General features: G+C 34.7%; 1 protein-coding gene and 1 long non-coding RNA gene across 14 annotated transcripts in view; both read left to right on the top strand.

Moving 5' to 3' along the window:
* The window catches only part of CSNK1G3 (casein kinase 1 gamma 3), a 105,377-nt gene that overhangs the window by 32,798 nt on the left and 44,962 nt on the right, over nt 1-27,617 (top strand). For 12 of the 13 annotated variants that reach the window (XM_032267224.1, XM_032267344.1, XM_032266707.1 and 9 more), the window contains 2 exons: nt 7,250-7,290; nt 11,486-11,555. In XM_032267224.1, coding sequence (XP_032123115.1) covers nt 7,250-7,290; nt 11,486-11,555 — 111 coding nt within the window. Of the gene's footprint in view, nt 1-7,249; nt 7,291-8,429; nt 8,526-11,485; nt 11,556-27,617 lie in introns of those variants that run through there. The other variant, XM_032267505.1, reaches the window with a different exon arrangement.
* LOC116542574 lies at nt 11,562-21,668 on the top strand. The gene is made up of 3 exons (XR_004265284.1): nt 11,562-13,422; nt 13,910-13,915; nt 21,658-21,668. It is a non-coding gene; the product is annotated as an uncharacterized LOC116542574 (long non-coding RNA).

Below are 27,617 nucleotides of genomic sequence, written 5' to 3'. Positions count from 1 at the left end.
ATTGAAACTGCATACAATTAATGAATTTACATCATTGTAATTTAATTTTTTTTCTTTCTACCCTTTCTTTTGCTTCAAGTATGTCTGGATTCCATATTCTTAACAAGTGGCTCAGTATTGATTCAGGTTATCATAATTAGGGGAATTTGAGAAATGCTGGTCTAATTAAGTTTCCTAATTCTATATTCAAGGCAGTTGGAACTCAGTGAGGGAAAGTTAATTGTCAGATGTTCACAACAATTTAATGGCAAGCTCATGATCAAAATTGTAGGTCTTTTAACTCCTAATACAGTAGTGATGTAGGTTTTTCATTGCAGAAAACCAAGAAGGAGGGTGGTGTGGTTATAATGGTTGTATAGAAGTCAGTATTCAGGTACCATGAGGGCTCTGGTCAGTGGACCACCAAGAGTGAACTTTAGATGTAAAAAGAAAATTTGACTTTACAGTTTCTCTTAGATTCAATCCTGCTGCTAGAAATAAATCCAATTGTATGTTTATCTACTCAACTACTACTCATTTTCATCTTGTGAAGTACCCTAATCTGTAGTTACTCCTTCATCTTAATAGTTTTGTGTAGTTGATATACATTAAATATTTGAATGAAGCAAGCCAATAAAAGGCAATTATATAATTTATATATTGTTGTTACATGATGTTGCCGGCAGACTCTTTCATATGTAGTAGGGATTCAAATAAGGGGCAATGTTTTATGTTTTATTATTTGAAGGATATTGAATTAGATACTTTGAAATCCCTAAATTGTGTCAGACTTTGGAGTTAGAAAAAACATTATTTACTTGTTTATAATCTGTTCTTGTGTATAATTCTCAGCAACATCCAATACCTATTACATATTTATCATGTACCAGGCACGATTAGGCATTGATAATATTCTGGAAGAATATAAAAATAGTGCCTTATGCAGCATATAAATCATTTAACCACTCAGGCCCTCAAATTTCTCTTTATATTGGGATTATTTCCACTCCTAGGTTACTGTGATGATCAAATTTAGATAATATTGTGAAAAGACTGACACTATACTTGCGTATACTTTGGCCATTTTTATTCAAAATCTGCTTCATATGGTTTATTTCAGAAAAACTATACACATACACAGATATATATGTATTTGTGTGAATATACACACACACCCATATACACACATGTGGCATGAGTATATAGGTGTGTGTGTGTATTCACACAAAGCTTGTTGACCATTTTAACAAGGACAATGTGAGAATCTATATGTACCATACTAAAACAGCAGTAAAACACCCTTTTCTTTTGCAGTGTGTGAATAAACAGGAATAGGAATATGATGGCTTCTTAGTATATCAATCTGTCTATCCTACCTATCTAATCTATCTATGGGTCTTTGGTGTATATATACATCTGTATATATTTATGTAAATTTATTTGAGTGTATTGTCTCTGCATCTGTGTTTTATGTATTCTTAAAAGATACATATGATATGTAGTTATAGACTAATCATTTTATTCTTCCTTTTTCATAGACTACTAAAAGAGTATTTTACTGCTTTTCAAAAAGCCCCAGATGGTTTATTTGTTAAGAAAATGTTATTGTGAGCATTATTCTTTCTATACCTCGATAAACACTAACCTTAAAAGCTCGTTTATATTCTTAAATTACTTTCTTTAAAACCTCATTAATAGATATATCTTGAACATTTGATTTCTGGTACTGAAATTTTATGTGGTTTATATTGGGTAAGAAAGACTATAAGTTACACATGTTATAGGTAAGTGATTTTCAGTAAGGGTGCAATTGGTATTTTGGGCTGGACAGTTCTTTTTGGAATAGAAGACTGTTCCAGACATTGCAGGCCATTTAAAACTTCAGACCTTTGGTGCTTGGCATGGTGGCTCTAATCTATCATCCCAGCACTTTGGGAGACCGAGGCAGGAGGGTGGCTTGAGGCCAGGACTTCAAGACCAGCCTCCATAACATAGTGAGAGCCTGTCTCTACAGAAAATTAAAAAAATTAGCCAGGTGTGATGGTGTATGCCTATAGTCCTAGCTATTCAGGAGCCTGAGGCAGATGGTTCACTTGAGCTCAGGAGTTTAAAGTTGCAGTGAGCTATGATTGTGCCACTGCACTCTAGCCCTGGTGACAGAGTGAGACACCGTCTCAAAAAAAAAAAAAAATCACGAGATTAAAAAAAATTGGTAAGCATTTAAAATAATAATTTAAATTATGTTTATTTATTTTTAAATTGTATTTAAATACATGTATTTATCATTTTTATCTGGATTCTGTTTTTATTTTAAATTGAACAGGGCCAGGCGTGGTGGCTTTAATCCCAGCAGTTTGGGAGGCCGAGACCAGCCTTACCAACATGGTGAAACCCTGTCTCTACTAAAAATACAAAAATTAGCCAGGTATGGTGGCACACGCCTGTAATCCCAGCTACTCGGGAGGCTAAGGCAGGAGAATCACTTGAACCCGGAAGGTGGAGGTTGTGGTGAGCTGAGATCGTGCCACTGCACTCCAGTCTGGGCAAGAGAGTGAAACTCTTATCTCCAAAAAAAAAAAAAAAAAAAAAAAATTAACAGTCAGGCTTGGTGGGGCATGCTTGTAGTTCCAGCTAATGGAGTGGCTGAGGTAGGAGGATCACTTGATTCTAGGAGGTTGAGTCCAGCCTAGACAATGTAGTGAGATCCTGTCTCTAAAAAAATGAGAAGAAATAAGGAAGGTGAATTGATGTGCAAATGTTCCTCAACTTAAGATGGGGTTACATCCTGATAAAACCATCTTGAGTTGAAATATCTTGTTCAAAATGGGCATTTTATAGACATAATGACATTGAAAAACTCAAAACACAATATCCAGAAAATGCTGGCAATGCAGTTCGCTGTAGAATATTGGTTGTTTAGCCTCATGATTGTGTGGGTGACTTGAGAGCATCACCTCACTGCACCTGCCCAGCATTGAGAGTTAGTATCATACTACTTATTGCTTATTTTGATCTTATCCAGGAAAAGATCAAATTTCAAAGTATGATTACTATTGAATGCATACTGTTTTTGCAACATTATATAAAGTTGAAATATCTCAAATTGAACCGTCGTAGTTGAGAACCATCTGTTTTTGTAGTTTTATTTTATGTGTTGGTAGTAAGGTTTGCATTCTTTATTGGTAGATGTATTTCTAGTTTGGGCAGTCAAACTCCTAGGAATGTTTTTGATAGTCACTCAATAAGACCAAACATAGCTAGCTAAAATACAGGGTTGATTGTATTATATATGTGTTTTTATTTTTCTGTATATTATGATGTTTTGACATCTTAAAAAATTTTTCTGGCTGGGATGAGATTGCCCCTCCAGGGGTTAACCAATTTTTAGAGTTAACAAAAAACTCAGTTGGGAGCATGCCTTTTATATGCACACTAACCAATCCACAGCCCTTTTCTATCTGGCCCATACACCCAGGAGGCAGTATTCTTTTACCTAATCATCCCTCCAGGGCCAGGTACCTGGCAGCTAGAGACCCATTATTATAGCCCAAGGGTCACTGGTATTATTCAAACTGAGTAATCCTTAACCATTTACCCTGCCTGGCTTTGCCTTACCCTTGGAAACTCCAGTAAATGCTTGGCCTAGTTACTCTGCTTGCTCTTGTTTTCTGCCACCTAACCAAAACCTAGTGCTTCCCCTGTGACCGTGTGTGGCATGCAGTGTGACTTCCTCTCCAGAATTTGTAAGTATAATAACCTTTATTTTTGTAGAGACTTTCCTTTGCAATCTGTGGCCACATCTGACTATAATATAAAAGAGCACAGGCCGGGCGTGGCGACTCACTCCTGTAATCCCAGCACTTTGGGAGGCCGAGACTGGTGGATCATGAGGTCAGGAGATCAAGACCATCCTGGCCAACATGGTGAAACCCCGTCTCTACTAAAATATAAAGAATTAGCCGGGTGTGTTAGCTCACACCTGTAATCCCAGCTACTTGGGAGGTTGAGGCAGGGGAATGTCTTGAACCCGGGTGGCAGAGGTTGCAGTGAGTCAAGATTGTGCCACTGCACTCTAGCCTGGTGACAGACTGAGACTTTGTTGCAAAAAAAAAAAAGCACAGAAGAGAATGTTACTTATTGCTTTATGCATAACCATACCTGAAATAAGATATTGTAACTTTTGACGTAATTAAGTATACCACAGGAGCTTCCATAACATCTCTTATTTTTGTTTTTTTGTTTCTTATTCCTACAAAGCTAATAACACCTTATTTTCTTGTTCATATTTGATAATTGCTTTGTTGAAAATTTTGCAGGCTTTACAGTATATGTATCAAATAAATATGTAGATTTGGATGGGCTCATTATTTTCATGTTTATTGATTTTTCTACTGTTTCTAACTGAAGCTATTATAAAACTTATCAAAAATGTAATAACTAAGGAATAGACTGTAAAATGGTAACAAATAAATCCAATATATAGTGGTTTCAGGCAAATGGCTTATTTTTATTTTACATGACACCGACCAGAGGGAGAAATCCAAAGTGTCAAGGTACCTCTGCATCCTTAATATGTGACTTCAGTCTCTGTGCACAAGGTGATTGCTTTAGATGTTTCCATCTCCCAGCCGGCAAGAAGAAAGAAAAAAAAGGGACAGGAGCATATACATTCCTTCCTGGAAGTGAGGAGGAACATACCTAATGTTCATTGACATCCCGAACTTAGTCACATGGCCACACTAAGCTGAAGAGAGGCGGGAAATGCCTTAGCTGGGCATCCGTTTTCAAGCTTGGGCATTCTGTAGGGGGAGAATGGCTATTGTTGGGTAAATAGTTGTTCCTACTGTAAACATATATATACATGGATTTTGAAGAACATGGTTTCTGATAATTGCCACCTCAAAGCCACAAAATCGGTAAAACTATATTTTCAAGTTTAAAATGTATGGCACAGTGCTTTACTGGAAATGTCTTTTAAAATTAGATTAAAACATCGCTTAGGTGGCACCAGTTTACTTAGATTTTTCTTTTAACGGGATTCTCCCTACATGCACATTCTCTCCCTTTCACTCACACCATACATAAACACGTATTTTGTGCATCATTTGTTTGTTTATGTGTATAACAAATACTGACTAAAAGTCAACTATGTGAGGCTGTGGCTATGCTAGGTGACAAAAATGCACTCGTGTTATTGTTTAATCTTTGTTCATGTTTATAATGGTGACTTTCAGCAAAATGTCTAGTATTTAAAAAAAAGATAATACTTTTAGGATTTAGTGCTTTCTGTTGTGACTTAAAAGGTAGACATTGGAACATATAAAAGCCAATAAAAATGGTACTTTTAGAGGCATTTGGCATATTTTGATTCTTTGAGATCTGTATTTAACCTAACTTCTTGTCCTGTGAAGTTTTTTCCCTGTGGACTTGTGAATAGACAACATATACAAAATAGTTATGAAAGGATAATAATATGTTTGGGATATTCTGTCTTGGAACTCAAAACCAGAATTGTCTCTTTGTTAATTAGACAGTTCTTTGAGATTAAGTTCTTCATTGTGAATACCATTAAATTATTCACTATATAAGGTTACTAGAAGGAAGCCTAACTTTTCATATGTAAAGCATTTTTGAAAATGTGTATGGAGGTACATCTAAATGTTGAAATAATTGACTAAAAATATGAAATATTCTGTCATTTAAAAAATATGTATATAGGTTCAGTACCTATATGAATAGAGCTTAAAGTTGACCACTTTTGGAACTTCTATTGAATTCCATCCTTTTTGCCAACTGTGTTGAGTTTATGACACTTCTATTACTTAGTGTTAATATGAATATTTCTTTTTTCCTTTTATTTTCACTCAATTTTGTACAATAAGGAGAAAATTCAGAAAAGTATTACAATATTTGTATAAAAAGCTGGAATTTTGCCTAGAAGTTTTACTACCATTCATCAGCTGCTGTATGGAAGGAGGTTTGGGCTATGATGTTGGAAAATCACATGTGTCAAAGTTGATGATTACTTCTTCTGTGTTCAGTAGCCAGTGTGATTAGGGCCATTTACTCTTACTGTTAAAAAAAAAACAAAAAACTATTGTTATTCTATTTTCTTCACTATAAAAGTAATACATGCTATTTGAAAAAATCCTGGAAACTCAGAAATCATGTTGTACTTTTTAAAATTCTTTTTAATATACTTCACATTAATCAAATTATCTTCATATACTTAGTGCTTCCAAAATTCTCCTTAGTACTCTACGTTGACTACAGATGCTGACCAATTGGAATTTTCTAGATTATTTTTGATTTGCCAATGCTAAAGATTATTGTAATTCATTTGAATTCTTTACGAGTTAGTGATATTAAATCTCTGGTGATATTAAATATTTAATCAAATCTGTATAAAACCTTATGATCCATATATATATATTGGAGATGGAATCTCACTCTGTTGCCCAGGCTGGAGTGCAGTGGCACGATCTCAGCTCACTGCAACCTCTGCCTCCCAGGTTCAAGCAATTGTCCTGCCTCAGCCTCCTGAGTAGCTGGAATTACAGGCATGTGCCACTGCACCTGGCCATGATCTTAATTCTTATGCTCTGAAAGTCCTTAATATATGGATGTGTATTTTTTCTTGTTTTATAGCTTATATTTAACTCTCAAGATATTTGGAATTAATCTGGTTAGGGTGAGGCGCCAATAACTATTTTTGTCCTCAAAGTGTGTAGTTTATCAGAGCCAATTATTGAATGTTTTAAAATCTTATTTCATTTTCTTTCAGGTATTTTAAATGTATTTAATACATTTACTTGATTAAATATGAGCCTTAGTAAGATTACATCTCATAATAATGATGGATTTAAAATGAAATGATGGATTTCATGGTTGGGAGAAGAATTTGGTATTCTTATATAGGAGTCCTGGTTTTGAAATTTTTTAAGCATTCATTTGACAATTGATTACTTTCTAAATTATATACAATATTCCAATGAAATCAGAATCTTACCATTTTTGTAAGTGGGCTGTTAATATCTGTAGTATTTATTCGTATCACTTTCTACTTTGAATCTCGGCAAAATACTAAATGTATCATTGAGTTGATAGTAAGCTTAAATATTTCCTTGTTAATTTTTTTTTGGCGATATAGAAGCAAAAACCCATGCTTTAATGAAATGTTTTATGTGCTTTTTTTTCAGAGTACAGTTTTATATAATGTATCTTTAAAATAAATTACTGGCAGAATCTGATTTTTTATTTCTTTTTCAAGGGAAAAATTTATACACAAATGAATATGTGGCAATTAAGCTGGTAAGTTTCTGTTTCTTAATTATTTCCTTGTTACTTTTCAAGTTATTAACTTATATTTTAATCGTTTTTAATGTCATTTATAATTTTGATATTTATTTGAAAGTTATATATGCATAACTAATCTTTTGTTGCTAAGCTCCTAACATCATCTTGCTCTTAAAGTATATGGTAATGTGTAGGACATTCATGTTTGTCTGTACCACAAAAACTCAATCCCTTTACTTTGGCAGCATCACAGAACTGAAGTTTTGGATGATGGCCCTATTTTTAATTTAGGGAAGGAATTTTAATTAGATAAAAATTAATGAGATTTTGCCTTCTGATTCAAACATTTTGATAAAACAGAAGTGTTCTTAGTATTCAGGATTATATTCTTTGAAAACATACTGCCAGTTCTGAAATTTCTTTTTAAATTGATACTTCATATGTATGGTAAAGCTAGCTATTGCTTGGCTTTCAGGGATTCAGAAATGCTTGATGCGGTAGGCGATAGATAACAAAGAAAGCAAACTCCCGTGGGATTATTCTGAAGTCTTCAGTGTGCATAGAATGACAGCTGCAAAGCAGAGAGAGATCGCTTTTGGAAGAATTGGGATCTAGAAATTATTTTTGTAAGACGTATTTTTTCTGGTACAACTTTTCTGTCTGGTTTGCCAGCCAGGTTTTCCTGAGGTTTAGCATGGCTTGGTTTTCTCTGCCTTTGTCAACCTTGTTTCTGTCAATATAACCTCTGTTATTAGGGTAATGTGAAATGAATATATAAAAGAGACTATTAGGAGAAGAGGCAAATGGGAGGAAATACAAAAACTCTACTGTAGTAACTTTATGAGTATAGACCAAGTTTTAGTGTAACAATTGTTGTTTCTTCACTGGAAAATAAAGATGTACAGTAGGGTTGCAGTGCCGTCAGGAGAGACTGGCTGGCTGGTATGTTGCTTTAGACTAGCTTTTACTTAGATGAGTCCATCTTAGTATTAAGATCTGGTTCTTGGCTGATGAAACAAAACCTGGTTAGGCTATCAACAATTGTCAGTGTTTCTTAGAGGTGGATTCACAGTAATCAGTTCACACTATCAAGCTCTCAGAGATTCAGGAAAGAGTGAATTTCTAACTAATAATGAAGTATTTTACTATTACAGGTCCAGAAAGCCCAAATTTCTTTCTATAGGCTGATGTACATAGAAAGTCCAAGTTAAAATTACAAGGTCCCCTCATGAGCATAATCAGGACAAGAGGTTGGTAAATATTAATCACAGTAGGGAGGCCAACTGTGGGATCCGCCCACCTTGGCCTCCCAAAGTGCTGGGATTACAGGCGTGAGCCTCTATGCCCAGCCTGGACATTGTTTGAACGGGCATCACTGACTTTCATTTCTTTGAAATTCTCCCTTTACTCATGTTGTAGGCCAGGGGTCTTGCACATCTACAATAATCCTTGTGGTTTGCAAGGATAAAAGTGTGGCAGTACTTATAGTCTGTGCTATTCATACAACAGCCTATAGTGAGAAACTACTCATGGGCGCATGTTTTGTATGTGAATGATATTTATCTGAAATGTAAAGTCAGATAAACCGTCCTGTCAAAGCAGGAACCCCTGCTCTGGGCTGACCTTTCCTTATCTGTTTCATTCATTAAGTGGTGATCCTTAGGTCCTATTACTTTCAAATTTGGAACTTATTCATACTATTGATGCCTTACTAAACATTTATGATGTCGTCTTTTAGCCTCCTTATATAGATACACATATCTCACTTTTTAAAGTTTATTTTTGTGCTGTATCTCTGTCCTCTTAATTACTTTTCTCCCTTTTTTTGGGGGGGGGGAAACATTCTTCTCTCTGCTTTGTCCTTTAAAGTGCAGCGATCAGCATTACATGTGATTATTATGGTTATTCAATGTTCTTTGGGGAACCTAGGAATATTTTTGGATCTATGTCTCTAGTATTTTGAGGTTGTAGTGTGGTATCTAGTCACGTTCACCTCAAGTTCATTGAAATATTGGAAGGACAGAAAACTTTTCACATCTATTGTTGATCGATAGTTTGTTCATAATTTCCTTAAATGTTTTTTCATTTGTATCTGTTAGCACCAAATAACATTTTTTTAGACCTGCCATAAAAGTAATCACTTGAAAATCTTATGTCTGTATACCTTAGTGCTATCTAGCTTTTATACTTTGCTTGGTACAAATAAAGGCATTATTTGATAACCTGAGTTCAGAGAGCAGATTTTTGTAACTGCTTTCATCTCCATTATCTCTTAAAAAGATTTTTACATTTATCTAATATTACCCTAGTTCAGATTGATAGTTTGTTTCAGGATTTGTTAATTTTACCTCAGCTACCATCCTTATATCTTCTTGTATGTCATCCTGGAGAAGGTGACTTTTATTATATAGTGTTAAAATTTTATTGCCTAAGTACTAGAATCTAGTTGAAATGATTCAACTAAGTCAGATTTGGGGCTCTATTTGTATCTGAGGGGTATTAGTGATTGAATACGTTATATATTTAATTTCATTTGTGGTTGTGTACGTGGACATCTTTTTATTACATCTTAAGGTTATGTACTTAGAAGTAGTTAACTGAAGAGTTATAGGTAATATAGTGCTATATGTAAGAAAGGCACTGTTTTAAGTACTTTATATATAAGAAAGATTAAGTTTTAACCCAATTTTATAGATGAGGGAACTGGAAAGTACAGAAAGGTTAAGTAACTCGCTGAAAATCACACAGTTAGAAGTAGAGGATTTAGGATTCAAAACTAGTACAGTTTAGTTTCAGTGTCTGTGCTCTTAACTACTGTACTATCCTGCCTCTCAAGAACTAAGCTGATTGTTTTCTCCTGTAATAAAATTTCTAAGTTTTGTAGTGGGATGTTAATATTTGCTTATGTGAATCCTTTGTTGTTGGTCATAGTTTCATTATGATGTGTTGGTATAAGATTCTTTTTAGTTGTCCTGTTTGGGATTGACATTCCTCTTGAATTGGTGGTTTGTTATCTTCATCGTTTTTTGAATATTCATAGCAATAATTTATCCAGTTATTGCCTCTGCCTGCTTTTCTGACTCCTTTCCTCCTCAGACTATTATCAGATCCACACTAAACCTTCTCACTGGATTGTCCAGGTCTCTAATCTTCTGTTTTCTAGTTTTTCTTCCTTCATGATGCATTCTGTATAGTATTTCTGTCTGCCTTACAGTTTCCAAATTCTGTCTTCTGTTGTGTTAATCTGCTGGCAAAGTGAGTTTTAAATTTAGTTATTTTATTCTTTTAATTTTCAAAGTTCTATTGATTACTTTTGAAATTTTCTGGTACCCTTGTTATACTTTTCTGTTGGTTCTTTTTAAAATTTCCTGTTACACTATTACAGTATTTTACTTCCTGTATTTTCATATTTAACATTATTTCTAATATTTAAAACCCATGTTTCCTCTGTACATGTTGTGTGTGTGTTTGTGTGTGTGTGCGTGTGTGGTGTGTATGTGTATATATGAATCTCAAAAACATGTTGAATGATAAAAACTGAACACAATAGAAAGCATATACTGTATAATGTCATTTAGATGAAATCCAGCAACCTGCAAAACTAATCCAAAAGTGAATAGAAGTCAAAAAGGGATTTCTGGGTGATGGAAATGTTCTGTAGATTGATGTGGTGGTTATGGGGTATATGGAGATAACATGGATTTAATGCTTACAAATTGTGTGTTTTATTGCATATGAGTTATACATTAGTGAAAAAAAATTTAATACATTGTTGCTACTATCAAAATTTCCATATCACCATCTTTGTTCTTTCTTGCTATCCTATGACTTAACTTTAATTTAGAACCTTTATGTAAGAAACACACAGTTCAGAGGTGAATTTGGGGAACAGGAGAAATAGTGTAAGGGCCATCGTTTCTCTAGTGATGATTGTTCAGGACATATTTTTTCTCAGGGTCAAAGAGTCAAACATAAGGGATTTTTCTATTGCCTGATCTAATGGCTGTTTACTTTATGTAGATTTGTAGCGTCATTTTATTTTACATTGAACAGAAAGTTGATTTTTATATGGATCTAATCTTAGAGAGACAAAGATGCCTGGTAGACTATTACATAATATAGTCGTTGATACCAAAATTTATAACATCTGTGTTGGGGCCTAGTGATCTTTTAGTAACTTAAAGTCTTTTTTTGTTTGTTTTTCAATTAGGAGCCCATGAAATCCAGAGCACCACAGCTACATTTGGAATACAGATTCTATAAGCAGTTAGGATCTGGAGGTAAAATCTTATATTAATTTTTAAATTTGAAAAAAAGTAAATTGTCATGACTTTTTAGTTTCAAGGAATGATATTTTAAGTTTGGTTAAGAAGATCACTTCACAAGGCTGTGTTTACTAGACATTTTCTTACTATGGTCTTAGGATCTCTTATTTTAAATATGACAGGTTTGGAGCTTTTTATGTTTATGCTAATATGAGTAGAGAACATTGTGAAAAAATTTGAGAACATAAAATGCATACTTCTTCCATATTCTTAGTCTTTTTGGCACTATTATAGCTGTTGGAGTGACTTATAATATAATGGTAGGCTGAAAAATGGCTACATAGAAGATATCTGTATCATAATCCCTAGAATTTATACATGTTACCCTATGATAAAGACTTTGCAGGTATGATAAATTAAGGATTTTGAGATGGAGAGATTATTCTGGATTACCTGGGTGGGCCTTAAAGCTAATCGTAAGTATCTTTGTAAGAGAGAGGCAGAGGTACATTTTACACACACAGAAAAGGAGGCAGTGTGACTGTGGAGCAGAGCATCCATAAGAACCTTGAAGAGGCTTCTAGAACTTTGGCCTAGTGTCTCTAGAGGGAGTGTGGTCTTCCAACACCTTGATTTGGCTCAGTGAAACTGATTTCAGACTCTCAACCTCCATAACTGTGAAAAAATAAATTTCTGTTGTTTTAAGCCACCAATTTGTAGTAATTTGTTACAGCAGCCCTAGGCAACGAATATAAATATGTTTTTACATAAACTCTAAATTTAAGTGAGATTATTTCATGCCACTAGAGAAAATTCATGGAAAAAATTTCTAATGTGTGTTACATTTCCTTTCTGTTAAAAGCTTCTCACTGCTCCAACTTTTCTGTCTACTTCCAATCAATTAATTATAAAGATTTTACTTGTATAGCTTCTTGAATAATACAGGTAGGAGATTTTTGTTTCTCCAGATTTAATAAAATGGAATTTCTTCATGTGTCTTTTTTTGTAAGCATGTTTACATTCTAGTGTGTAGAGCTGTCCATTTAATACTCATATCAATTTTACATTTTGTTTTTCAAAGAGCATATTTTGCGTATAGTAGTCATTGCAAGGACAATAAGTTTTAAATTTTGTAGTAATGTGGTCATCACTACAGACTTCTTAAAATGCATATTTAAATCTGATATAGACAGGCCTCAGGGAGATTTCCAAATTATCACTGATAAATGGGATTTAAAGGCTACTATGGTAAAACTAATTGTATGTGAAACTATGCATATTAGTTAAGACTAGCAGATAAGAAGTTAAGCTTGAAAAAACAAATTTATTGATTCATGTAGTTGGAAATTCAAGGAAATGACTTGATATATAAGACATTGCTCTATCCAGTGCTTCAAATACTGTCATCAGCATCTCAAGTCTCTGTAATATGCCTTTGAGTATATGTAAGCTTCACTCTCTGGTTGGCCGTTAAGAGATGATGGTGGTGACCACCAGTAACCTAGGCTTATCAATCATGAAAGCATTTCTTCCCTAAATATTTCAGCAAAAGCTGTAGGACTCAATCTTACTGCCTTATGTCATGCTTATCCCTGAATTAATTACTGAGAATTTGATTGTTCCAGGTTAAATCAAATTCTTATCTGAACTTTAGTGATTGAGAATGGGGGAGGTGATTGCCTGTTGGGAAATCCTGGTGTTATATAAAGGCGATTGGATGCCAGAGTGATAAAAACAACAGATCTATCTATTTCAGTAGTAAAACTGTCATTTGGAAGAATAGGATTAAGTGGCTTAATAAAAATGAGTAAGTCACGTTAGAGTTTAGCAAGTCATTGAATTGAGTAACAAAGGTGCACTTTGATTATTTTAACTTTTTCCTGTGGAAACATTGTATGTTGATTCTTTAGAAAAATTAAACTTAGAACTACGATTTGATCTAGCAGTTCCATTTCTGGATATATACATAAAATAACTGAGGATGGACTTCAACAGTTAATTGTACACTTACATTGATAGAAGTATTGTTCACAATAGCCAAAAGGTAGAAGCAACCCAAGTGTACATTGACAAAAAAATGGATAAAAATGTGGTATATCCATAAGGTGGAATATTATCCAGCTTTAAAAAAGGAAAGCTAGGTGTGTTGGCTTATGCCGATAGTCCCAGCACCTTGGGAGGCTGAGGCAGGTTTGCTTGAGTCCAAGAATTCAAGACCAGCCTGGGCAAAATTGAGACCCCCATCTCTACAAAAAAAAAACCAGAAAACAAAACAAAACAAAACAAAAAACTGGGTGTAATGGTGTACACCTGTGTACAGCTACTTGGGAGGCTAAAGTAGGTACATTGCTTGATTTGGGGAGGTCAAGGTTGTAGTGAGCTTTGATCACGCCAATGCACTCCAGCCTTGGCAACAGAATGAGACCCTGTCTCAAAAAAAAAAAAAAAAAAAAAGAAAGAAAAGGAAGAAAATTCTGCTAAGTGAAATAAGGCAGTCACAATAGGACAAATAAATTCCACCTATAGGAGGCACCTAGAATAGTCAAATTCATAGAGTCAGAAAGTAGAATGGTGTTTTCTTTTGTATTTTTTTTGAGACAAAGCTTTGCTCTTGTTGTCCAGGCAGGAGTGCAGTGGCATGATCTCAGCTCACTGCAGCCTCAGCCTGTGTCTAGGGGATTGGGGAGAGGGCAGAAATGGGGAATTATTGTTAAGTGGCTAAGAGTTTCAGTATGGGATGATGAACAAATTTTGGAGATGGATAGTGGTGATGGTTGTACAATAATGTGAATGTACTTAATGCTGCTGAATTGTACACTTAAAGATGGTTTAAATGATAAATTTGATGTGTCTTTTACCACAAAAAATTGGAAAATATTTTTATGTAGAATTATTTAGTGAGGTATCTGTGAAAAAATACACTATTTGGTTTTGCCCGTTTGGGTTTTGATCCTCCTGTAAATCCACCTTTCTTTCTTTCCCTTTATGTAGCTTCTCTGAGAATATCCCTTTTTATATTACATTATTTAGCTTTGCATAGGATTGGAACATCATTTTATACCATTATCAGTCTCTGTGATAGCAAAAATTTGATGTATTGAATAGTCTTGTTTTGACACATCCACTCAGCATTCACTGAGTCAAATGAAAACCTAGATTTGGGAGTCATCAGCACATAGATGGTTTTTAAAACTAAAGAAATGGATGAGATCTCCCTGAGGGGAGTATAGAGGTTGACAAGAAAAGAGTAGCAAGAACAAAGCTATGAGGACCATTGCATTGGGTAGAAATAAGTTTGACCCTTAGTAACAAAAATTGTGACAGCAGTAGCTTAAACAAGTAAAGGGATGTAATGTGAGACAAATGAGTTCAGAGGGGGGCAATTGTAGGACTGGTACAGCTGCTTTAAAATAAGGAACCAGGCTCCTACCTAAGTGTGTGGCTTCATCCTGCAGTCCTGGATCTTTTGTAACATGAGGGAAGGAGGAAGAAATGAAATTACTGTTTGTGTAAAGATAACTTCCAGCTCTTTTTCTCCTGCTTCCATATTTAAAATTTAGCTGTATGTGAATGTCCCTACTGAAATCAGAAATTCATATAACTGGAATTGAATTCCCTACTTTCTTTTCCCCTTATTTACTCAACAATTTCTCTCTCTTTCAAAAGACCTTCCTGCTTGGTCCTTTAGATTACTGAGTTCCATTAGTTGCACATCTATTCAAGCTGAAATGTTAGCCTCCTTTGATTTTGATGTATTGGTATAGTAAAAAAGTTCTGTCAATTTTGTCTCTTAAACTCTCTCTTGACTCCATTCTCCTATTCCAGTCCCCATTGTCTGAATTGGGCTTCCTTTTTAGCATCTCACCTCCCTTTTTACCTCTACCTAGGGGCTCATCATTTAGTATGAAGTCCAAGTTTTTTTCTCTTTCTACTGACCTACTTTTTAGTGGCACTACACTTACTGTTCCTTGAGTAGGTCTTATTATTTTCACGTTTGTATTCTTTCTGAAATATCTTTCTTTTCTAATGAATTCCTTTTTTCTTTAAGCCCCAGCTAAATGTCACCTGCCTAGCAATGTATTTTCTGACATCTTTTCCTCTCCAGAAAAGATTCTTCTTATTTGATCTGATATTATTTTGAATATGAAAACCTTTGAAACCTTTATTTTTCTTTTATCGTATGGTAATTATTATTTGTCTATGTCTGTCTTCTCCACTGAATTTTTGAACTCTTTGAGGTCAGCGATAATGATATGTTCATCTTTTTCTTCTTGGTAGCAGAATAATTGGCAGTTGTAGGTACCTGGTAAGTGCTTGAAACAATAAATTCTTAAATGACAATAACAGACTTTTTTTTCATTAGACATGAAGTTGGGATATATAATCTTCAAATTTCCTATAGTTTTGTAACTTCTGTGATCCTATGATTAAAGTTTGATATTTTAATATTATCCAAAATTGTATTATTAAATTTGAGTTTCTTCTATTTCTGGACGAATAGTATAATTTTAGATTTTTAATTTTTAAAAATTAATTTTATTTGGATTATCCTATGATTCGGTAAATTTATTTTCTCATTTTAGACAACTAGAGATCAGAGGAAAAAATTATTGATGAGAATTTTTAAATTAATGGAAATGGTAACCAAGGAGATATGCAGAAATTTGTGTATTAAAATCTACAGAGGCCTGCCGTGGGGGCTTACACCCGTAATCCCAGCACTTTGGGAGGCTGAGGCGGGTAGATCACGAGGTCAGGAGTTCAAGACCAGCCTGGCCAACATGGTGAAACCCCATCTCTACTAAAAAATGCAAAAATTATCTGGGTGTGGTGATGGGTACCTGTGATCTCAGCTACTCGGGAGGCTGAGGCAGGAGAATTGCTTGAACCTGGGAGGCGGAGGTTGCAGTGAGCCTAGACAGCACCATTGCACTTCAGCCTGGGTGACAGAGCGAGACTCCATTTAAAAAAAACAAAACAAAACTTACTGAACTCTACAATTCAGCCATCTAAAATTAATCACTTCTTGAGAAGGGTGGGCTTTAATAATTAAAATTAACTCAATTTCTTCATTTACTTGAAAATAAATATATTTGAATTGTTAATTCATGAAAATGTATAGGATATTTTGAAATTTATGGGAAAATTGTTTTTGAAGTTCTGTGATTCTGAATAATACTTCTTAATTTTTTTTGACATTAGTTTAAATAGGCTACATTAGGGGAAACTGCAATTAATGCATTCCTTGGAACATCTTAATTAGCTGATATTTTCATTATAGGAAATAAACCTTTTTTTCTGTCATACGTTACTACTTATCAGAGAAGTAAATGATCTTTTTTCTGTCATAAATTACTATCCTTGGCAAATCTCTAACTACAGAAATGGTATTAAAAGTACTATTTGATACCATGGGTATGTTAAATAATCATTTCTCAAGCGGGTTGACTTTTTGAGATTCCTTGCACTATGTAGTTCTAAGCCATAATTTGATGGTAGCCACAGGTGCTGTTACTAAAATTATAACTCTTTATAATGTTGCCTTTTAAAAGGTATTTGAGAAGCTCCCTCTTTCTTCTTTATGCTGATCCTTCTGCCTTCTTGATTTGTGTTAAAAAGTCTAGATTTATGTGTTCCCTACATTTTTTATTCTGGTTTATAGATGCCTACATTTTCACTTTCTTTTTAAGACTATTTAGTTCTATTTGCTGGTTAAATGAATGCTGGTGATTTCCTATTGTATGGAAATTTTATAGTACTGTTCACTTTTGAGAAGCCTTATGGGTAATAGCACAAACTTTGTTAAAGTTGTAGGTATAAACCATTCAGTAGTATCTAAAACTCATTTAATTCAGTTACCAGATCAAGTTTATCAGACCACGTTTTAGATAAGACATTCAAAAAATTCTGCTCCGTATGTCTCATAAGCTTTTGTTTGATAAAGTTGAAAGGAAATACTGTAAAAAGCATGAAAGTTAAGTGAATAAACTACTTAGAATATTACCTACTGTATTTTGATACTAACAAAAGTAATGAAAATATGATGAGTGGGTTAATCAGTACTGTAAACTTAATCTCAGCCCAGATAGTTTATGTAGCAGATTCTTAGAATTCCTTTTTCTGTTTTAGCTAAATTGCTTTTAGAAGTCTTAAAAATATGTAATACTTCTAATTCTTTAAAGAGGTCTCTCTGTATGGAAATTTCTACAAGTTTTGCATTGCTAACCATTTACTAATTTGTATGTGAATATATACTTAAATTGATACTGCTATCATAGTAGATGGAAGTATACAGTTTTTTTCCGTTAAAGTTGTAGTTTATGGAGAATGTGTACATTTAAAGAATGCTATGAATTATCGGTAAGAAAGTGGGGGGTTTAACTGATAGTGGTTTTAGTTTGGTTTATATGGTACAGGCATCAGTGTGGTTGTGTGTTGTGGTGTGGTTATTATAATATTTTCAGTGATTAACCACATAGGAATCTTAAAAAGTAAATCATACTTTTGAGTAGAGTATTACTAAATGGTGATGAGGGATTTAATATTCTTAAATATATATATATATTTGTAATTCCTCACACAATAGTAAAAAGAAAGTATAAAACCATGAAAAATTATGATAATATTTAGTTTTGCTTTAAGTGTTATATAATGCATTGTAAGAAGAAAAGATTTGTAAGCTTGTAGCTTAGAGACTAGGGGAAGAATCATAGAGTCCATTTTTTCCTTAAAATTTTTTAGGCCCAAATTGGATAACAACTTAAATTCTTTTCAGTTTTTGTAACATTTAAATTTTTACTTGTTTGTAGGTATTATAATTTCTTTAAACGTTGTTTGAATGTTAGAAGAATTTCTAAATGTATAGATTCAATAATCACAGAAAGGACTGTTGCTCCTTTTTACAGTGAGATAACTTGATTTCTTTTATGTGGGGTTAATTGATGGAATTTTACTACTAAATACATATATTGTAGTCTTTTAATGGAAGAACTGTTACCAAGTTCATAATTCAGTGCACCTGTTGGTTCGTATCAGTGCTTACTATTCAGCTGGGACAGCACATTTTAATCTTTTGGGTCTTAGGATTCTTTTATGCTCTTACACTTTTTGAATATCTCAGAGTACTTTTGTTGTTGTGAGTTATAGCTGTTGATATATCCCGTATTAGAAATTAACACAGAAATATAAAAATGTTGCTATATTTTTTTTAAATAAAAATTCAGACGTTTTCAAATCAAAGCAGTTTTGTTGACATACTTTCCAAAACAAAATGAGAAAAGTAACACTGTTTTACATATCTTGCAAGTCTCTTTAATGTCTGGCTTAATAGAAAGTAGCTAGATTCCCCTATCTTTTGCATTTATTCTATTGTGGTAATACAAGTCCCATAGTCTCTGGAATGAGAGTGAAAAATATCACTATTTATGTTTTTACAAAATAATTTTGATATTACTTCCTGCATGGGTCTCATGGACCACCCCTGTCCTCAAGAGCTATGGGCCACATGTTGAGAACTGTTGACCTAGGAATATGAGCATTTGTGCTAAAGATTAAGAATGCCTTAATGCAAAATTACCCTAAAAAAAAAATCACTGTATGATAATTCTGTATTAACATTTCTAGCCACGATTTAGGTTTTCTTTTTTTCTTCTTTTTTCTTTTTTTTTTTTTTTTTTGAGATGAAATCTCACCCTGGTGCCCATGCTAGAGTGTAATGGTGCAATCTTGGCTCAGTGCAACCTCCATCTCCCAGGTTCAAGCGATTCTCCAGCCTCAGCCACCCGAGTAGCTGGGATTACAGGCACATGCCACCACACATGGCTAATTTTTTGTATCATTAGTAGAGATGGGTTTCACCGTGTTGGCCATGCTGGTCTCAAACTCCTGACCTTGTGATCCGCCTGCCTCAGCCTCCCAAAGTGCTGGGATTACAGGCGTGAGCCACTGAGCCCTGCCAATTTAGGTTTTCTTAATCAGAGCTATGAAGTTTAAATTCCCTAGTAAGTTTGTTAATATTTTTGTTCTAATTCTTCCTGTTTGTGTTAGGCTGTTCTTGTGTTGCTATAAAGAAATGCCCAAGTCTGGGTAATTTATAAGAAAAGAGGTTTAATTGGCTCACAGTTCTGTAGGCTATATAGAAAGCATGGTGCCAGGCATCTGTTTGGCTTCTGATAAGTCCCCAGGAAGCTTACAATCCTGGCAGAAGGCAAAGGGTAAGCCAGCCTATCACATGGTGGGAGTGGGAGCAAGAGAGAGAGAGGAAGTGAGGGGGAGTTGCCACATACTTTTAAACGAAATCTCATAAGAATTCGCAATCATGAGAATAGCACCAAGACATGAGGCACCTGCCCTGATGAACCAGTCAACTCCCATCAGGCCCCACCTTCAACACTGAGGATTATAATTCAACCTAAGATTTAGAGGGAACAACATCCAAACTATATCACTATTTAACATTTTACATGAAGAACTCTAGACCTGAAAATGGATCATAATATTACTGTGAAATTGATCATATTATTTCTTTAATGATCTACTTAACTAATACTTATCTGTAAGGAACTGAAGAATTTTAAAAGTCCCAAGCAGTCTTTAATAATGTTAGACTTCCTATGTATTATTGTTATGTGACTTAATTTTGTTTTGTGACTTAAAAGGAATACTAACATATAAAATGAAATATTTAATGAAGTGAATTTTGAGGGAAAATGAGATTGTATTTTCAAATATGTGAATTTTGAATTCATACTCCTTGAGCTTTTCTTGTGAAAAAATAGACTTCTCTTGAAAATTAAATATATTGGAAATTATTGGAACTAACTTTCATGAATTCACAATGGATAGCATTTTATATTAGTCTCAAAAATAATTCTAAAACCACTGGAAGTGGGTGGAGTAAGTTTATAATTGAAAATTCACCAGGTATAAGAATAAACCTTTCTGAACCTCTCGTGACCTCTTTTTCCTTACCTCTCCCATTTCTAAAAAATCTCTACCTTGTGATCTTACCTACCATTTATGTTGCGGTGGTGGTTTTGCCTTGTTTTTGCTTTGGGTATACCTGCTTCAACCTCTGTTTGTTAGTTGCTATTTTTCTTACCTCTTAAAAATTTAAGCTGTTTGCTCAGTGATAAAAAAGCTATCCAGACTTGTTCTGGGAAATAAAATTATAGTTTGGTCTAAATATCATTTTAAGTTTTTCTTTGTGGTCCCAGAATTTTTAAAGTAAGCATTTTTTTTTCCTGATTGCAAAAATAGCATATGTGTGTAATAAAAATTAGGAAAAATTTAAAAAAAAAGTGAAAGTAGAAATCACCAGTGCGTCCAATAATGTTAGCTTTCTGCTTTTTTCTTCTATTATATTTTCTATTCATATGTATGTTAAATGACTGTATTAGTTCATTTTCATGCTGCTGATTAAGACATACCCAAGACGGGGCAATTTACAAAAGAAAGAGGCTTATTGGATTTATGGTTTCATGTGGCTGGAGAGGTCTCACAATCATGGCAGAAGGTGAAAGGCTCGTCTCACAGGGCAGCAGATGAGACAAGAGCTTTTGCAGGCAAACTCCCGTTTTTAAAGCCATCAAATCTTGTGAGACTCATTCACTATTACGAGAACAGTGGCAGGAAAGACCTGATCCCATAATTCAGTCACCTCCCACTGGGCTCCTCCCATGTTGTAGAATTGTGGGAGTTAACATTCAAGATGAGATTTGGGTGGAGTCACAGCCAAACCATATCAGTGACTCTTTAGAAATATTTCATTTTAAGGCTAGGCGTGCTGGCTCATGGCTATAATCCCAGCACTTTGGGAGGCTGAGATGAGTGGATCACTTGAGGTATAGAGTTTGAGACCAGCCTGGCTAACATAGGGAAATCCTAGCTCTACTAAAAATACCATAAAAAGATTAGCTGGACATGGTGGCACGCGCCTGTAATCCTAGCTATTTGGGAGACCAAGGCAGGAGAATAGCTTGAACCCAGGAGGCCAAGGTTGTGGTGAGCTGAGATTGCACCACTGTATTCCAGCCTGGGCAATAAAATGAGACTCCATTAAAAAAAATTATTTTAAAAGTAATACATGGTTTAAAATAACAACAATTTTAATCAGCAGTATTATAAAAAGTAAATAATAAAAGTTTGTCTTTCATAGTTATCTCCAAAAATAGTTGAAGGCTGTATTATATTCCATAGAATCAGTATGACATAATTAGATTGGTGCAAACATAATTGCAGTTTCGGGCTGTGAATTTTAAATCATTATGACTAGGCTCAAACACATCTTTATTAATCAAAATAGGATCCATTACAGTCAACACATTTTTGCTACCAAGAAATAAGTTTATTTGTGTAGCATAAAAATCTGTGCTTTGGGATTTGATGAACTCTTGGACGGCATTTTTACTGCATCCTGCTGGTTGTGGAAACGTTTTCCCTGCAAAAAGTTGTTGAGATGCTTGAAGAAGTAGTAGTTGGTTGCCAAGAGGTCAGGTGAATATGGTGGAGGAGGCAAAACTGCATAGCCCAATTTGTTCAACTTTTGAAGTGTTGGTTGTGCAGTGTGTGGTTGGTGTTGTGGTGGAGAAGAATTGGGCCCTTTCTGTTGACCAGTGCCAGCTGCAGGCATTGCAGTTTTTATTGTATCTCATCAGTTTGCTGAGCATACTTCTCAGATGTAATGGTTTCGCTGGGATTCAGAAAGCTGTAATGTAGCAGACCACAGCCGACCATCAGAGAGTGACTGTGACCTTCTTTTGGTGCAAGTTTGGCTCTGGGAAGTGATTTGGAGCTGCTTCTCCATCCAACCACTGGGCTGGTTATATCACCAGTTGTCATATAAAATCCACATTTTGTCTCACATCACAATCCAGTCAAGAAATGGTTCCTTGTTATTGCATAGAATAAGAGAAGATGACACTTCAAAATGATGGATTTTTAAAAAATTTTTGCTCAGCTCATGAGGGACTCACTAATCGAGCTTTTTCACCTTTCCAATTTGCTTCAAATGCTGAACTACCATGGAATGGTTGACGTATTCTTTGGCAACTTCTTGTGTAATTTTAAGAGGATCAGCTTTGATGATTGCTCTCAGTTGGTTGTTGTCAACTTCCAATGGCCAGCCACTATGCTGCTCATCTTCAAGGTTCTTGTCTCCTTTGCAAAACTTCTTGAACCACCACTTCACTGTATGTTAGTTAGTTCCTGGGCCAAATGCATCATTGATGTTGCATGTTGTTTCCGCTGCTTTATGAACCATTTTTGAACTTGAATCAAGAAAATCGCTCATTCCATAGTCTAAAATAAATATAAAATAAACAGCAAGTAGTAAGTCATTACCAAAAATACATAAAACGAAAAACATGCATTAAAATGATGTGTAACCTGATGACGTTTAAGAATGTATTCCAGTATCAAACAGAAAATTCCAACAATGCAAAAACTGCAATTACAGTTGCACCAAGCTAATAATTTGTTTAATTAGCCTAGAGTTGATGGATTTTTAGGTAGCTGCCAGTTCTTTTTGCAACTGTAACAAACAACGAAGCTTGAACATCACTGTATGTATATGTATGCTTACTTTGTAAAGGATAGGGTAATTTTTCTCTAAAAGCAAAATGATAGGGTAATTTTCCTTCAAAAATAAAAGGTTAGGGTAATTTTCCTTCAAAAACCTACTACTTTCTATTCTCATCAATGTTTTAACCCACAACTTAGTTAATCTTGACTAATTAATTTTTTAATTATGAATATGCCTTTGACATATCCATAATTAAAAAATTAATTAGTCAAGATTAACAAAGTTAATCTACACCAAAATTTGACAAGCGGTTGTTTCTTAAAGGTCAGTTACAATGTAGAGTATAGAAATCATGTCAAAAACCTTTTTCTACTCTCGTACTTTAAAATCCATTGTACTTTGAACCATTTACCCATGTGTGATTTTGTAACTACATGCATTGTCCTTGGGAGAACACTGGTTCATTGAGTTATGCATGTATTTCACGTACTGACACATTTCACTACCCAAAATTAAATCATAGTAGCTAATATTACCACAATTTCATCAGAACAAGTTTTTAAGTATTAGAAAACTGTCAAGGTCATCATAGCATATAAAAATTTTTACAAAATTCCAGTTGCTTGAAACCTTTATTATTGATGTCAGTTTTTCTTGAAATAGTAGAGTACATTCATTCATTATTGAAAATGCTTTTTATTTATTTATTTTGCTTCATTGCAGTCTTGAGTAGAAAAGTTAAAATTGGATTTTGTTGTCGTGCTCTCAGTAGTTAATGGAAAGCATTTAGTCTTTCACCATTAAATGTGATGTTAGCTGGTAGTTTTTCCTAGATTCCTTTTATCAGATTTAGGAACCCTCTATTCCAGATTTTTGAGTGCTATATCAAATGCTTTCTTTGCACCCATTAAGATGATCTTATGGTTTTTGCCATTTATTCTATTATTATGGTGAGTTACATTGGTGGATTTTTGAATATTAACCCAACCTTGTATTCCTGGGTTAAAGCATCCCTAGCATGCTGTCTCATTCACTTTTGTATTCATAATGCCTAACCCAGTCCCGTAAAGATATAGTATATGTTCAGTAAGTATTTGTTCAATTGAGTAAGACAGTGAAATTCCTTTAATGGTTTTCCTGTTTTGGAAACTGTTAAAAACATTTGGAAAAAAACAGTCATTTTATAAACTAAAACATACTGCTATCTGTCTTATTCAGAAGTCATATCTCAACAACGTTAACTATTGGGAATATAGATGGTGATTCAGAAGGAAGTAGAGAAGCCTTTTGACAGTCCTTTCATTGAAGAAGTTCAAAACCTTTTTATTTTTACATTTTGCATATAGTTCTAACAAGATTTGATGTAACCTCCATGCACCCTACATATCAGAAATAACAAACTGGAGTAGAATAAGTTATTAGAGATTGTTAAATTGAGAGGATGCAAATTAACTTTCAGTGGCATAGAGGGGGAAAAAGCATTATGGAAAGAATTTTAAAAGCCTAGTAGCTGAGAGCTGTTAATGTTGTGGTAGCTGAGGGCTGTTTGTAAATCTTAATTGCCTCTCTAGCTTCTTAATGTGTATAGAATTGTAAAAGCAGGATTTTAGAATTGGAATAAACTTAAGCCTCTCATTCCCTGTTTCTGAACCTTTTCTCCACCTTTACACATGTGAAGGGTAGATATAACAGATACATATAAGAGCAGCTTGGTAGGAGTGGCTTTAGAGTGATTCCCAGTAGCAAGAGAAGATGAGACAAGTGTGTGTGATGTGTGTTTGCAGGGGGTGCTGACATATACACATTGGAGTGTGTCAGAATCTCTGTTTCTGGGGAGGGCATCATGTATGTAGTTTCAATTTGTACCCATTCCTGCTTTCATTACACTGTTTCTTTTCTTTTCTTTTCTTTTTTTTTTTTTTTTTTGACAGAGTCTTGCTCTGTCACCCAGGCTGGAGTGCAGTGGCACCATCTCTGTTCACTGTAACCTCTGTCTCCTGGGTTCAAGTGATTCTCCTGCCTCAGCCTCCCAAGTAGCTGGGACTACAGTGATTACACTATCTTCCATTCCCACCTGCAGATGTTCTGCTCCCTCATTCATATTCATATCTGAGAAATACTTGTCTTATCTAAATCACTAATATTGTTATAGATCTATAAGTAAACTGAGGCCCACTTGAGAGGTTGAATGACAAGCTAGCCATACAGCTGAGGAATATTAGGTTAGACTAAGAATGTAGTTGTCTTGGTTTTTAGTTCAGTGTTTTCTGTTCTATAATAATTTATATTCAAAATAATAGGGTAAATAATTATTATTATTTTTATTTTATTTTATTTTATTTTTATTTTTTATTTTTTTTCCCATTTATTTATTTTATTGCATTTTAGGTTTTGGGGTACATGTGAAGAACATGCAAAATTGTTGCATAGGAACACACGTGGCAGTGTGATTTGCTGCCTTCCTCCCCATCACCTACATCTGGCATTTCTCCCCCTGCTATCCCTGCCCAGCTCCTCACCCCCCACCGTCCCTCCCCTATTTCCCCCCAACTGACCCCAGTGTGTAGTGCTCCCCTCCCTGTGTCCATGTGCTCTCATCGTTCAACACCCGCCTATCAGTGAGAACATGCGGTGTTTGATCTTCTGCTCCTCTGTCAGTTTGCTGAGAATGGTGGTTTCCAGGTTCATCCATGTCCCCACAAAGGACACAAACTCATCGTTTTTGATGGCTGCATAATATTCCATGGTGTATATGTGCCACATTTTCCCTTTGGGTTGGTTCCAGGTCCTTGCTATTGTAAACAGTGCTGCAATGAACATTCGTGTACACGTGTCCTTATAGTAGAACGATTTGTAATCCTTTGGATATATACCCAGTAATGGGATTGCTGGGTCAAATGGAATTTCTATTTCTATGTCCTTGAGGAATCTCCACACTGTCTTCCACAATGGTTGAACTAATTTACACTCCCACCAACAGTGCAAAAGTGTTCCTACTTCTCCACATCCTCTCCAGCATCTGCTGTCTCCAGATTTTTTAATGTTCGCCATTCTTACCGGCGTGAGATGGTATCTCAATGTAGTTTTGATTTGCATTTCTCTTATGACCAGTGATGATGAGCATTTTTTCATATGTTTGTTGGCCTCACGTATGTCTTCTTTTGTAAAATGTCTGTTCATATCCTTTGCCCACTTTTGAATGGGCTTGTTAGTTTTTTTCTTGTAAATCTGCTTTAGTTCTTTGTAAATTTTGGATATCAGCCCTTTGTCAGATGGGTAAACTGCAAAAATTTTTTCCCAATCTGTTGGTTGCCGATTCACTCTAATGATTGTTTCTTTTGCTGTGCAGAAGCTGTGGAGTTTGATTAGGTCATAGGGTAAATAATTATTATATTTAAATATATTTAAAAAACTATTCAAAAGAATTTATTTTTTAAATATTATATTTAAAAACTTTTTATTAAAAAGAATAAGAAGTTTTTATTAGAATTGTTTTCCCTTTCAATATACTGAAAAAAAAATCACTTGGAAGTAAAACTGAGACATTTGTGGTGGAAGAAGTTCATTTTTTCATGCTAATAGATACATAAATGCAGTGTTAAGTGTCAAACTAAATAATAGGGAAACTCTAAAAATGATATTTAGGAGTGGACATCACAATGGGAATATATGTGAGTATATTCAGGGAGGTAAAGGAAGACAAGAGTTTTTAAAAGAAAAATGGGGAGGGTCACATAAGTTGTTCTGAGACAATTCTCCTTGGCTACAAGGATCATTAACAAGAATGGCATCAGTCCAAGATTGGACAGGCAGTTGCTGGACAGATATCCTCACAGAGTAATTTTTTGTAAGGTTGCAGTGGCTTTTGTTCCAGGTTGTGGTTTTTACACTTTTGTGATAATTCTTGTTATCAGGCATATATATGTGTAAGAACCCTCCTTTCAGCTCTCTCCCTAGATCTGTCTGTCAGGGCTTTAACACAAGTGACTCCATTTTGATTTTGACAACTTCCACATAAAGGAAATTGATCCCTTATATTTTAGTTTATTGGGAATCTGTTAGCTCTGAAAATAAAATACAGATGACTTCCAGGCATTCAGACTTCATATTTGGAGTCTGTATTATTTTGTATGGCTGCGTAATGAATTATTACTAGATCTTACTGGCTTAAAATGAAAGACTATTATTTCACAATTTCTGTGGGTCAGGAATACAGGCATGGCTTTGCTGCGTCTTCTGTTTAGAGTCTTACCACGTGGAAATTAAGGTGTAAGCCTGGACTACAATCTACATGAGCCTCAGTGCTCTCTTCCAAGTTTATTGGTTCTTGCCAGAATTCAATTCCTCATGGCAATAGAACTGAGGCCCTTACTTCCTGGAGGATTCTTATCTGGCATGTGGCTCCCTCCATGGCTTGGTGGTTTGCTTCTTTAAGGCCAACAGGAGAGTTCTCTGCTGCTTCCAATATCTCTGACTTCTAGACCTTCTTTTGGCTCACCTGAATAGATCAGGCTGACCAGGATACTCTCTCTTCCTTTTGATCAACTTAAAGTCAA

This window comes from Sapajus apella, unplaced genomic scaffold (genome assembly GCF_009761245.1).
Source record: "Sapajus apella isolate SASKATOON/1434 unplaced genomic scaffold, GSC_monkey_1.0 scaffold1, whole genome shotgun sequence".
Taxonomy (NCBI): Eukaryota; Metazoa; Chordata; class Mammalia; order Primates; family Cebidae; genus Sapajus; species Sapajus apella.
Note: the sequence above shows the minus strand (reverse complement) of the source record. Positions and strands in the feature narration are given on the sequence as shown.